This window comes from Eretmochelys imbricata, chromosome 14 (assembly GCF_965152235.1).
Source record: "Eretmochelys imbricata isolate rEreImb1 chromosome 14, rEreImb1.hap1, whole genome shotgun sequence".
Taxonomy (NCBI): domain Eukaryota; kingdom Metazoa; phylum Chordata; order Testudines; family Cheloniidae; genus Eretmochelys; species Eretmochelys imbricata.
In genome coordinates, this window is record NC_135585.1 from 13,185,948 (window position 1) to 13,200,466 (window position 14,519).

General features: G+C 42.1%; 1 protein-coding gene across 3 annotated transcripts in view; it reads right to left on the bottom strand.

The window, feature by feature from the left end:
• The window catches only part of ABCC3 (ATP binding cassette subfamily C member 3), an 80,233-nt gene that overhangs the window by 3,845 nt on the left and 61,869 nt on the right, over positions 1-14,519 (bottom strand). For 2 of the 3 annotated variants that reach the window (XM_077833842.1, XM_077833841.1), the window contains 9 exons: positions 13,615-13,822; positions 12,770-13,080; positions 11,457-11,656; positions 11,229-11,355; positions 6,819-6,920; positions 5,719-5,865; positions 4,776-4,934; positions 2,225-2,391; positions 934-1,128 (listed from right to left, as the gene is read on the bottom strand). In XM_077833842.1, coding sequence (XP_077689968.1) covers positions 934-1,128; positions 2,225-2,391; positions 4,776-4,934; positions 5,719-5,865; positions 6,819-6,920; positions 11,229-11,355; positions 11,457-11,656; positions 12,770-13,080; positions 13,615-13,822 — 1,616 coding nt within the window. The remainder of the gene's footprint in view (positions 1-933; positions 1,129-2,224; positions 2,392-4,775; positions 4,935-5,718; positions 5,866-6,818; positions 6,921-11,228; positions 11,356-11,456; positions 11,657-12,769; positions 13,081-13,614; positions 13,823-14,519) is intronic. The other variant, XM_077833843.1, reaches the window with a different exon arrangement.

Sequence of the window (14,519 nt, forward strand, 5' to 3'; positions counted from 1 at the left end):
GGAGCTTGCAGCCCCGCTGCCCACGTGGCGGCATAGCTGCACAGGAGGGAGAACAGCAGGGGAGGGGCCGGGGGGCGAGCCTCCTGAGCCAGGAGCTCAGGGGCTGGGCAGGATGGTACCGCAGGCCAGATGTGGCCCATGGGCTGTAGTTTGCCCACCTCTGAATTATGGTATCCCACTTCAAGAAAGATGTTGAAAAACTGGAGAGGGTTCAGAGAAGAACCAGGAGAATGATTAAAGGATCAGAAAACATACCTTATAGCTCGACACTCAAGGAGCTCAATCTATCTAGCTTACCAAAGAGAAGGCTACAGAGTGATTTAATCACAGTCTGCAAGTACCTACATGGGGAATTGTAATTTAATAATAGAGGGCTCTTCAATTTAGCAGAGAAAGGTATAATATAATCCAATAGCTGGAAGCTGAAGCTAGACAAGTTCAGAATAGAAATAAGACACACATTTTTAACAGTAAGAGTCATTAACCCCACACTGGAACAATTTACCAAGGGTTGTGGATTCTCCATCACTTGAATTTTTTAAATCAAAATTGAATGTTTTTCTAAAAGTTCTGCTCTAGCTATTGGATTTGAGGCAGGAATTAATTCAGGGAAGTCCTATGGACTGTGTTATACAAGGTCAGACTAGATGATCACAATGGTCCATGCTGGCCTTAAAATCACTAATCAATCTACAAATTCCAAGGGAAAGCCAGTATTGGTGTTTAGAAATATGGATTGCAGAAATAAATATTCCTGATACAGGTCAGAAGACTTTATGACTTTCTTACGGATTTCAAAGAGGTGTTGATTAAAAGCTCTCAGATTTGTCAAAAATTTCTGCAGGGTGATCAGAAAAGTAACCATTTTTTCCCCCCAGAATTGTGATGTTCATTCTATATATTTGCCATGAATCGCTCTGCTTTTAAATTTACCTTGTATAATCCATAATTGTGTTCAGCCGATGTGCTATTGTTAGTACAGTGCAATCTTCAAACTGAGTTCTTATTGTCATCTGAATGAGATCATCCGTCTCGAGGTCGATAGCTGCAGTGGCTTCATCCAGCACTAGGATTCTTGTTTTGCGAAGAAGGGCTCTTGCCAAACAGACAAGCTGCCTTTGACCGACACTGAAAGCAAAGACACAAGGTTTTTCACACACAGGCTCTTTAATACGCATATTAGAGCTGGTTGCTGACCAGATAAAGTTATTAGAGAAATAATAAAAAGAAAAGGAGTACTTGTGGCACCTTAGAGACTAACCAATTTATTTGAGCATGAGCTTTCGTGAGCTACAGTTGAAGTGAGCTGTAGCTCACGAAAGCTCATGCTCAAATAAATTGGTTAGTCTCTAAGGTGCCACAAGTACTCCTTTTCTTTTTGCGAATACAGACTAACACGGCTGTTACTAGAGAAATAATGTATTTGTCCAATATTATTCAACTATCTGTAGAGCTAATACAAAAAGCGAAAAATAAAATAAAATTCATCAGAGAAATAAACAGCATTATTCAACCAGCTCTAAAACATACATTTACTTACCAAATACCATACTACAAACAGTAATAAGCATCATTTCCTTCATGGCTCTGAATGACTATAGCTAGGAAAGGCTTGTTATGCAAAGGGCCAATAGTGGATTTGAAGAGGCGTATCATACTGTAGTTGCTATCCTACTGTATGTTCCCAGAGGCACTTTCATCAAGTCCAGCATTAGCAAAATAGCTGATAAGTCAGACTGGCAAAATTAAAATTTAGAGTTGTGAGGTTTTTTTTTTTTTTTTTTTTTTTTTTACAGTGAATCAAGTGCTTATAAAAGGAGCTAGCATCTCTTACTTATCCAGGAAACAGGTATAGTAAGGTCAACACAAACTTTCCCCACATGCCCCACCAATGGGTCTCAACCTTAGCCCAGAGACAATACCTTTGGGGTATATAAGGGAGTGGAGTCTCCACCACCCATTTAGTCACTGGCTGAAACAGTGCTTTGTCATGAGAAAATGGTGTGGCATTACAACATGTTTTATCTTTCCTGGTCGTATTTGTACCTTACAGAATTCTCTTTTGTACATTTTAATTGAACGGAGCCCTTGAAGATAAGGTGCGGACTTAGAAAAGCATCCCTGTTCAGCCCATCCCGAGTCGGGGGCTCAATAGAGCCTGGAGAAGAGAACTGATATTCCTTATGACACCAAAACCCCCATGGTGTCTCAGGACATTCATTACCTCAGATTTTCTCCCCCTTCTGAGCATTCGTACTCCAGCGTAGCGGACTGACTGCTGACAAACTTCTTCAAGTGCGACAGCTCAAGAGCTTTCCATATTTCATCATCGGAATATTTATTAAATGGATCCAAATTCATTCTCAGAGTTCCAGAAAAAAGAACGGGGTCCTGTATAAATAACCCATTTTCTTTAGACAAGAACTTTAAATGTTTTACATACACAAGTGATAACATTTCAGTTATCTGCTTTAGGATATCCAAGTTCATTAGCCGCGGCATTGTGGTAGCACCTACAGGCCTCAATATAGGATCAGGGCCCCTTTATGCTAGGCATGGAACAAACAACGAATTCGTACCCCAAAGGTCTTACAATCTACAATATGGTGAGGGACAATAGGTGGATAAAACTAACAGAGAGATGACAAGATAGCAGTGAAGAAGTTATGACTAGCATAAGCAGCTGTGGTCTTAGCACACTAAAACCTGATCCAAAGCCCATTGAAATCAATAGCTGTATTTTCATTGATTTCAGTAGGCATTGGACCACATCCCAAAGACCTAGCAAGCTTCAGTTTCAGCTCTAAAAGCATCTTAAATATAACCTGTTATGGATTTGGCCACAATAAGCCAAACATCAAAATGAGCCTCAACATTTGTGCTCTCATAGCAAAGGATATAGGTTAGCTTATTATTATCCTATCTGTGTGCCATAGAAACACTAAGATACATTGAAATACAAGGTCCCAGCTCAGCAACAACATATTCTAAATAGAGCAGGGTGAATTTTTTTCAGCTAACAGTTTATTTGCCAAAAAATGCCATTTTGGGATGTTCAGAACTGTTCATGAATTTGGGTGGAAGCTGGCAAATAGTTTCAGCTGGAAAAAAGAAATTATTTTTTTTTAAAAAGTCTAAATGTTTCATGTTGACATTTTAGAAATAAAATGTTCTGACATTTTCTTTTGAAATGTTTTGTTATGAAATTTAGCTACATTTAACTAAAAACAAGGCTCCTCCCACCTCCCAAAAAATTAAAAGGGTAAAAAACACCCAAAGATGAAGCAAAATGTTTAGTTTTTGGTCAAGTGGAACATTTTGTGCAACCTGAAATTTTTTTATTTGGTTTTGTTTTTCTTTCAGTGAGAAAAGCCACCAAAAAAAGGTCAATTTGAGTGGACCCGAAACAGGAGTTTTTTGTGGATTTGTCAGGTCGGCAACTGAACTGAAAATATCAATTATTTGCCCACCCCTAAACTGTAAGCTCTTTGGGGCAGGGACTGATGCTTATTATATATTTGTCCAGTGTCTTGTGCAACGGGGCCCTGACCTGCTTGCGGCCTTTAGAAATGACCACAATATAAATGTTAAATAATAATATTTTCATGCTCACAATCACTCCCCTTAGAAAAGGATATTGATTTTCAAAGGCTATAGCATGGCTCCATAGGCCTGATGAGGATTCCTTGAATGTCAGAACAATATTCATTTCCTAACAACAAGGCACAGCACCCATTCCACGTGGGTAACTTTATTCGTGGGAGCTGTGCCATTAATTGAGTCCAATAGGACTTCTTTTCTGAGTCAAGCAACTCATGCAAGAAAGTGTTTGGAGGGTGAGGCCCACACCCCAAACTGATCTTTCTGACACTTAAAGAGTTTAGGGCATGCCTTTGCAAGTAGGATATTTTCCCCTGCTATATTTTAGCCTGTAAAAATCCAATAAAACATTTAAACTATACAAAAAATAAGTCACCCCCAATAATTACACAGTGTTAATAGAATGTGTAAACTTTAAAACAATGTAGCTATTAGAAGGGTCAAATTAAATGGGACATAGTTCAGGCCACTAACTTACCCTTCCACTGTTCTTTCTGCTGAGCTTAAGAACCCCAATCATAGGGTGAGGTTAGAACTAGTTGCCTTGTTTACTTTTTGCGAAGTCCAATAGGGAACAGTTACCTACACTATGGTCCTTTTTCACAGCTTGGTTAAATCCTTTACCTTGACTTTCAATTTACATCTGAAGCATCCTCAACTGGGAGTGTTATAAAACAGAGTCATGGAAAAACAACTTTGTTCTACCATAGATGTGTGCACATATGTAATGATCAGTTACTGATTTTGTGGATACATTACGTGGTAATTTGCTGTTTGCTAAGTTACTAGAATTCAGACCCTTTACCACAGGTGCCCATAGGAAAAATCGGTGAGTGCTCTGCACCCACGGGCAGCTCCCCGCTCACCTCCGCCTCCGCTCCTCCCCTGAGCGTGCTGCGTGCCCGCTTTTCCCCCCTAGCTCCCAGCGCTTGCGCTGCGAAACAGCTGTTTCGCGCGGCTGGGAGGAGGGGGAACACAGTGTGCTCCGGGAAGAGGCAGGGCCAGGGTGGAATTGGGGCAGGGACTTTGGGGAAGGGGTTGGAATGAGGGCAGGGCAGGGGCAGGGAAGGGGTGGAGTTGGGGCAGGGCTGGGGGGCGCGAGCACCCACGAGCGCCGGGGAAAAGTTGGTGCCTATGCCCTTTACTATGAGACATACAGAGAGGCACTGACTTACCTGAGGAATAATTGTTATCTTGGATCGTAAATTGTGAAGACCAATCTCCGAAATTCTCACCCCATCTATTTTAATTTCTCCCTTTGCAGCTTCCAAAATCCTAAAGAGGCAGAGGGTCATGGAGGACTTCCCAGCTCCAGTTCTTCCAACAATTCCAATCTAAAACACGCATGGGAGAATTAGGAACAGAGCACATTTATAAATGGGGTATTAGCTTTACTGAAGGAGCAATTATACAAGATCTGATGCTAAGAAGAGAGACTAGAACCTTACTGTGATCTTGCTTACTCCCTAATGGGCCTTATGTCAAATGTGTCTCAAATTATTCCCAGAATTTGAGCAATATCAACTATAAATAGGTACATAATGTATGAATTTGATGATGTCATTATGCAAAATACATATTCTCACATCTAGAAGGTGGCTCCCATTCTGGATGCTTAGCTCAAGGGCTATTCTCCCTCTTTTTTAACCATAGCTTCCTAACTGGGGGAATCTCCCAGGAGAAACAAAATAGGGTTGTTGGGGAACACCATGCAAGGCCCAGCACTTTCAAATATACTCAGAAGGAGCAAAGCCCACAAGATAAAGCCTTTGCTGGATGCTTGGGTAAGAAGAACGGAGGCATTTGGGCTAACAGGATCACCTCCACCCATGCCAAGAGTTGTCAGACATCGAAACTGACTGGAATCTCTCTTTATTCAGGAATGGACAATCCCTCCTTCACTCAGCAGAGACAGCGGTGGTAGCAACTTCACGGGATGCTTCTAAGGCATTGTGAACACATCAGGCCAGATTATCAGTTGGTGTAAATGGACATAGACCTCAATGGAGCTGTACCCATTTAGCCTAGCTGAGGATCCAGCCCATCCACTTTTGTTATTGCAAATCCCACGTGTACCATCAGCAACAGATTCACATATGATAAACGGCTGTACTCTACCTTTTCTCCACCTTTCACTCTGAGGCTGAGGCCTTTCAGCACCAGATCCAGGCCTTTCCTATATCTTACTGAGTAATCAACAAACTCCACCTCCCCCTGTGTTGGCCAGTCTTCCGGTGGCCTCTTGTTTTCAATTATCCAGGGAGCCTAAAGGAGAACAGTAGCTAGAAATTATTCCCTTAAGTTTTTAAAAGTTGCAGGCTGCGATTTAAAATATTAAACTTTTAGGGTTACTAAAATCTCACCAGGAGACTAATTCCCTTCTGTCTGCTTATTATTTGATATGGTGGAATAAGCAGCCAGAAAAACAGATTCCTTAAACGGAACTGTGCCATTTTACACCAGATGAGGATCTGGTCCATAATGCACTCTTGTGTATCTTGTCTGGCTTCCTCCTCTCTGCTACCATATCAAGTTCAAGCACCTTCTCTTGTCCTGTATACCCTAATCCTTACATTCCTCTGAACTACAACTAATCAAGTCCGAAACGTCGACAGAGCAGCCTATTTCCAGGCATAACCATTTATCTACCAAGCTGCACAACTATGTTTATGTCAGCGTGCTTTGAGAAAAGCTGGGAAACAATAGCATACTGCCTCAGCTGCTAGCACTGGGGGCAGAGGACTGAGGTGTGCTTCTGAATAAAAATGTGGGAGACAGGAGAACCGGCTAAGGTGGTTAAGAGAAGAACCTATATAGAGCCGGAGAATTGTGTTACAACCCTGCTCATGAGCAAAGTTAAAACCCATGGTTATGAACAATGTGTTAACAATATTATACGCAGAAATGGACTGTGGGCCAAGTTTTCTGTTGATGAAAAATGTTCCACTGACTTCCATGGAGTTGCTCCCACTTACAACTGCAGAGAATTTGGGCTCATGTTTAGCATCAACTATGTTACAACCTGTTAATAAAGACAGACAGTAAAACTGAGTAGTACAGACAAACCCAAACTAGTGTCTAGAACATCATATTTGTCTAGGTTACGCTATCAGGTCCTCAGAGTAGGGTCCTCCTCTGTCTAAGTGTTGAAAGAAACAAATGGAAATTATGGATTTCTGAGAATAAACATGTTAATTGTGAACAGTTCAGTAGCTGACCTCCGTCTCAGTTTCTGAATACTCTTTCACTCTCTCGACAGCCACAATGTTGGATTCTAGGTCCGAAGTCATCCGCACCATCCAATTCAGAGACATTGTCACCTGGACAATATAAAGAGTAAAATATTACCCCTTGAAGAACAGCAAAAGTATGCTTTATAAAAATGCTGTTTCTAATATCGGTCTGTTATATATTGTTTCTACAGCTACTTCTTGAACTACAATATACATAATTAACTTTATGTTAAGAATGATACAGACCACAGGGCAAGAAGTTTACAGAGAGGAATTATGGGACTTGGAAGACATGGGTTAAATTTCCACCTCTGCCATAGCCTTGCTCTGTGACCTTGGTTAAATCATTTCTTATGGTGGAATCTACAAAGTTACTTTCGTTCCCAACTTCTATTTAGGCTCCTAATTTCAACTGAAATCAACAGAATTTAGGAGGCTAAACAGAAGTTAGAAGCTTAAGTTGCTTCGTAGATTCTACCCTTGTCTCTCTGTCCCTCAGATCCCTATCCCTAACATGGGAATACTACTACTTCATTTCTCCCTCCTACTGCCTGTCTATGTATTTAGACTGCAAGCTTTTGCGGGCAGGGACTGTCCCTTACTGTGCATATGTATAATGCCTAGCACAATGGGGCCCCAATCTTAACTGGGAGCTCTAAGTGGTATCACAATGCAAGTAATAATTACAGTAAAGTATACTGATCTTGGCCAGTCTTCCACTGGAAGTGACCAGGATGGACTATGTTTTCAAGCAGTAGGGTCAAACCTACAGATCACCATTTCACTTTGCCTTTGCCAGTTAAATCCGTAGAATTTTGAGGAGCCTTGTATGCGAACATCTAACCTACTGCAAATTCTCATGAGGCATTCGGAATGGAGAGGTCTTGTAAACAACGATTATCGGCAGGTTCTTGAAGGCCTTTCCCTGACTGTTTTAGCATCTGGATTGTCCCTTTTTAAAGAAAAAAAGATTTGGTCTAATTTTTTTGGAAATCTTTGACTGATCCCCAGACGATGGAAACCAAGATGTCTCTCTCTTTGCCCCCCACCATCCTTTCTTTCCCTTCATTTTTTTGTTCATTTGTCTTTTTTTCTGCTCTCCTCTTATTTTCAAGAAAAACATTCAATGAAATATAAATTAAGAAACAAAAGATTACAAGGGATAAGTATTTATTGGGGAGTAAGGCTGGTGCAGTGGTCAGGTGTTAGCTTGGGGTCAGTTCTCTGCTCTACCACGGACTCCTTGTGTGACCTTAGGTGAGTCACTTTGCTTCTCTGTGCCTCAGTTTCCCATCTGTAAAACAGAGACAATAGCACTGCCCTGCCTTATGGGGCACTGTGAGGATAAATACATTAAAGACTATGCAGCACTCAGATACTACAGTAATAGGACCTACATAAGTACCTAAAATAGACAAGCAGTAATTATTGGTGTGTGTATATATATATATATATATATATATATATATATATATATATATTCAGGGTGTTTGATCTAAATGGTACTGTCACAGCACCTAGAGCTGTAATTCCATCATATCCATGCTGGTGATTCAGTAAGTGGCCCCCTTTCTTCTGAATCAGTATTGAACCAGTGCTCCAGCAGTATTAGTTTGCAGATGAGGCCTAAAAGTCCTGACCACTCATGGTCACTATAGATCCTATAGCAAGAACAGTGAGGGTGGTGGTGACAGGGAATTAAAGAGGGGCAGAGGGGAACAATTAAATTGTCTTGAGTCAATAAGTCAGCCTCTGAGTCAGCAGTGTTCAGCCTGGAAAGACCTCCAGGGAGCCCCACACAAAAAAAGCGACCATTCAGCACGTGCACGGCACTTTCCACAACATCACAGATGCAGTGGGCTGTCCTGGATGCCTCAAGCAAGGTTGGGCTGGGCACAAGGAACCACACCACACCTGAAACTGTTAAGCTTGTCACTCCAGAGGCGGGTTCATCTGGTCTGGTGATAATGTGGGAGTTCCTGGTAGTGGCAGAGGCTTTTCTCACCCATTCTGCTGCAGTGAGCTGATGATGTTATCAGCTGGATGGAGAACATGCAGTACTGCCCAGAGAGGTTTTCTGCTACATAGTCAGTGGTGGGGCACATCCCATATATCCCTGAACAGTGGCAGGTTTGGAATTTGCCGTATCTTGGTGATCAGATTGTTGGCTGCATTCTGACATCAGATATTAGGTGGAGGAATATTGACTAGGACTGGTAACAAGTTTTGTTGGCTTCAGTGTGCTTCTGATAACTCTTATGATATGATTAAGCTCTGTCCACTAGGCTAGCATGGACCGAGTTTATTCAAACTGGGACATGATATTTGCCAACTGAGTAGCAGAGAACAAGCCCCAAATTATGCAGTGTTTGCCTACTGACTTGCCAGGTGAACCCTAGCAGTTTGCTCAGGAGACAGCTTCTGCTCTCCATCTTTTTTTAAACTACATTTGTGAGGTGGTATTTGGAGGTCAGTGCATGATCCAGAGTGACCCTAGGTACAGTGGCTTTAGATTGATGTTAAGCTCAAGTTGGCTCGGACCATGGTGTACATGAAAACAAGTTGATACAGTTTTTGATGTGCTTGGTTTCAGTCTCCATTTCTTGCAATAGTCCCCTGTGGCAGTCACATGACTGTTCAGGTTTTCTTCTACCTTTTGGAAGTCATGGACCTTTGAGGCCAAGCAGATACAGTCAGTGTCCTTGAGCTGCCCAGAGATGGTGTTCAGTAGGTCACCGGTGAATACATTAAATACAGTTGGTGCCAGCACTAAGCCTGGCAGGATTCTGCCTTTCTGGAATCTCCAGATGCTGATTTTGTGGCCCAGAGCCAGCTAAAAATGTCTGTCTCAGAGCCATCAGCTCAGTTGCCATGACAACTCATCCAGGAAGAACTCCTGACATCTTGTACAGCAGACCAGTGTGCCAGATGGTGTCATAAGTTGCTGTCAGATCAAAAAAGACAGTTCCAGTTTTCTTCTTCTCTTGAAAAGCATGTCGTGGATGAAGATGGACAACCAGTGCTGACTTATTTTCCCAAGATGTTGTAGTAGTTCTTGTGATATCACTGTCAAAGCTGCATGCTTTTCCTATTTTCACTGATTTCAGTGCTTTTCTATTTCTTCCCTCAAGACTGCCTGGAGTTTTCATCTTGGGTTTGAGCTGTGGAGATTGCCTGTATTGATGCCACTCTTTTTTGATTTACCCTTCGAATATTTTGTCTTTGGTCTGTTTTAGTGATGTTGGTCAGATGTATGGCAACACTGTTTGGAGAGACCTTCTACTGCCATGTATCTGGTGGGTTTTATGCCTGCTCCTCCCCTACCATCACTCCAGCATCCTTCCATCTATGACGGAAACTTTAATAACCACCATACCAGATGGACCTACAGAGAATCTCATTAAAGTGAAATAGACCTTGCAAATTGGGCCTCCCGCAACAAGTTACACCTTCTTCATGACCTTAAGCAACCAGCAACTTTTCACTCTGCCCGCTGGAACCAGGGCTACTCCACATATCTCAGTTGGGTCGCTTCTGCTGGGCCTGCCCTCTACCAGCCACCTGCAGGGTCCTTAAAAATTTCATCCACAGCCAGCATTCTCATCCAAATGAGGCTTACCATACCTATAGTGACCACTTGCCCAAGGCTACAGTGGAACTACAGAAAGGCAGACAGGGACAATTACACTAAGCTCATTGATCAATATGTCATTTGTATCCCGCATAATATTTCAATAGATCAAACATACTCAAGAATTAGCAAAGCAAATCTTTAAGGCCGCCACCAAATCCATCACATGTGGCTGTCAAAAAACCTTTACACCATGTCTGGACAAGGAATGTGCAAGTCTCCTTAAACAGTACCAAAATAATAATAATAAAAAAAAATCTAGTGATCCAGAAATAGCCTACCCCCCGAAAGGGCCTGAATGCAGCCTGACGAGCACGCTGGGAAAACGCAGTCTCGGAAATAGGCATGTAAAGACCTAGGAGGAGAGCCTGGATACTCACTAGGAAGTTTGGGAAGTACAGTATATCCTGCCTACCTAACTCCCTATGGATCGTCATTGGAATAAGATAATTTTCTTCCCTTCCTGTCTTAAACCATTGTGCAATGTTGCTGTGGGCTATTAAAGAACAACTGTGATCCATCTTAAAGGTGACCATATTTCACTGGTGGGGGAAGCAAGTCCTATATACTGTATGCATTTGTGTAGCACGTGGCCATGATTTAAGTACTATATATGTGTATGTAAGCTATTACTATTATAACCCTGAACAGCACTACTCACCTATTAACTCAGGCTTTTAGGAGTGCTTATTTAACCTCCGTCATATAATAGTGCCCTGTATGAGTTAATATTTAGCAACATCCCGCAGCAACGTTATACACACCTGTAATGCGTAGGATACCGACAGTCCTACCAGGCCAGCATTCAGGCTGTTTTTACCTAACACAGCAAAGAGGGCAGCAAACAGGACAACACAGTTTCCTATTAATTCAATTCGAATGCCCAGCCACCTGTTAAATAAGCAAACAGAAGGGTAAATGATCACTTGAAGGATTATGGAAATATATGCTCACTTCAGCAAGGATGACATACCACTCTGTGCTGGTTTTACCTGTTGGAAACAATGCTAGGAAAATAACACTTCTGATTTTCATCTACTTTCAAGTCACTTAGGTGTACAAAGGAATTTTCTCTCCCGTAGGCTCGGATGACACTGGCCCCTGTGATTGTTTCCGAAAAATGGGAATATATGGGGGATCTGCTGACAGATTCCAGGCGCTTTAACTGGCGAGAGGTAGCCACATAGAACCGCTGCCATAGTTAAACACAAACACACAAAAGAAATATTAGTAATTTATGCGAATGAAGAAAATAAAATTATACCTGAAATAGTCCAGACGTTAACACTAACGGTAAAGAACAACAGTGATTAACCACGGCTACTTAAATAATAGTGACAAGGCCACTCTCTAAAGGTTTTCCATTGGCTTCAGTGGCCTTTGGATCAGGCCCCAGTTGTATCCACATGCAATCAAGGAAAATGGCATCTCACTGCCAAAAAGTTGTGAACCTACCAAAAAATTCAGAATTGTACCCACAGATACAGCATACAATGGCAATGCAGGCCTGCCCCAATGCCCACTTAATGTGACTTTAGCATGACTTAGAGGCCCTGCATGTAGGAGTTAGAAGGGAATTCAGTCTCCATGACCCATTCATACATCCTAAGGCCAGATGGGACCTTTGTGATCATCTAGCCTGACCTCCTGTATAACACAGGCCAGAGAATTTCACCTAGTCTCCCCTGTAACAAAGTCCAATCATTTGTACGCAGTATCGCTGTAGCCATGTTGGTCCCAGGTTATTAGAGAGAAGGTGGTGAGGTAATATTTGGTATTGGACCACGTTCTGTGGGTGAAAGAGACAAGCTTTCAAGCTTACCCACAGCTTTTCTTCAATCATTTTTGTTAGACTAAATCATATCTTTCAGAAGTGAATCCAGTCCTAATTTGAAGACATCAAAAGAAGCAAAACCCAGCACCTGCCTCGACAGTTCATTGCAGTGGTTAATCAGTCACACAGTTAAAAATTTGTGCCTTATTTCTAACTTGAATTTGTCTTGTTTCAAATTCCAGCCATTGGTTCTTCTTATGCCTTTTTCCACTAGATTAGCCCTTTCATGCCTGGTATTTTCTCCCCATGAAGGTACTTACAACACCATAATCAAGTCACCTCCTGATCTTTTTTATAAGCTAAACAAAAGATTTAAAAAGACGAGTCTCCTACCACTGCCCAGGGGAGGCCATTACCAGTAATATCAGTGCAGAGATAATATGTTCCAAGCTCCTAAATTAAGTGCTCTAAACTAAAAAGAGTAGGAACAGTACCATAATGATCATCAGGTTGGCAGTCAGACATAGTTACCTGTACAAAGAAATATACAATTGCTAGAGGTATTATAACCACAGCGAAGAGCGGAGTGCTCGATATGATTACAATCATAGTTGACACAGAGGTGAAGAAGGTTCCTAGGAACATCAGGATAGTGGGTGGTATCACTTCATCAATCACATATATGTCCTTAGAGAAGCGGTTGATGATTCGGCCTGTGGGAGTTGTGTCGAAGAAAGACTGTGGGGTGTGAAACTTGTTCTCCAGCAGTGCAGCATGGAGTGTTCGAGCTGCATTGATGCCACCCATTGCCAGGGTGAAGGAAGAGATCAGCACTAGCAGGCCTGTTAAAGAAGAAATTTGCAGAGGTTTGTGAATACGCCATTCGCAAGATGCAGCTTTTGACTTTTACTGATCCAGCAGCTTTTATTGTGCCAGCAGACTTTCCTCGTTACTACATCAGGGCCCTGTAGTCTTCAAGTACATTCTGGGTGATTTAACCATTGACTTCAGTGAGATTACTTACAGGATCCAGACAGCCAACCCTTATTGTCTATAAATATAGTTTCCCTCGCCCTTTTACAAGTCCTCCACACAGTGCGCCTCAATCCTGACCTCTGCATCAACTCTACCATCCAGGAATTCACACCTTCCTGTACTTCTCAGCCTCTTTCCCTTCTCCCCTCCTTCTCAGTTTCCATCATTCTCCAGCCTTCTAATCCTTCCTTCACTTCCACCATGCCCTTGCTCAGGTTACAGAGTTTATGAAGCTCAGAGCCCCCCGTGGCTATTGTTACGCTTTTCCCAGTATTCTCCTCTTTGCTCGGCGAGGGTGCAGCTAAATATTTTAACTGTATTAACTGGAGAAACGCTCTTACCTTGCAAGAGTCCCAAAGCAGCATATACTCCGACTCGCATGCTTGTATTATGCTGAGTGCCGTTTATGACAGGTTCATTGGTCCAGTCACTGAGCCATACATTGGCCCCAATCGCAGCAGCATTCTGACAGCCATACAGGAAGCATATAACTAAAGAAGTCACAAGGCCAACAGCCTTCATGTACTGCCAGAACACTGTCAGCTTTACCTGTAAGTTTGTAAAGCACAATATATTTACAAAGTACATTCAGTTGCTGTCTGGAGTTCACAGAAATAGCAAGAGTGACCAGAGAGGAAATTTCTCCAGTAGATGGCCTAGTAAACTGGAAATTGCCAAAAATACTAACATATTGTAGTGCAGGGAGTGCAATTTATCTGACTGAGCTCAAAATCCAGGTCGCTGCTTTAAAACAGGTAGTTCTGTTGCATCTCTACTGAGAGTCAATGGTGATTGCTGTGAAATATTCAGATCTCTTTTCTCTTTTCCAACTAACTGTATTTTATTACAATGTTTAAAGATATAGGGTGAAAGGTAGCAAAGCAGAGCTAGGACTATAGAAGGCAAAGGTCAAGATTATCAGGAATGAGTAGTGATTTGGGGTGATTTACAGAAAGTGCTGAGCACCCCTTGAAAAAATCTTTACCACATCTCAGGTTGGGCACCCAACATTCCTGAGTCACTTTTGAAAGTCTTGGCCAAAAGCTGGGGGGGGGGGGGGAACGGGGGGGGGGGGGAAGGGGGGAAATCACACAAAAGCACTTGAACAAAAGAAACTTGTGAAGCAAAGTAACAGGGTAAAAGTTCTATCTCCAAGTTAACAACTCTGGCTCAAAAAGTCATTACTGTGGTAAGGGACAGAGGGGCCCCAATGAAATCTCAAAGAATATAAGGGGAGATTATTAGA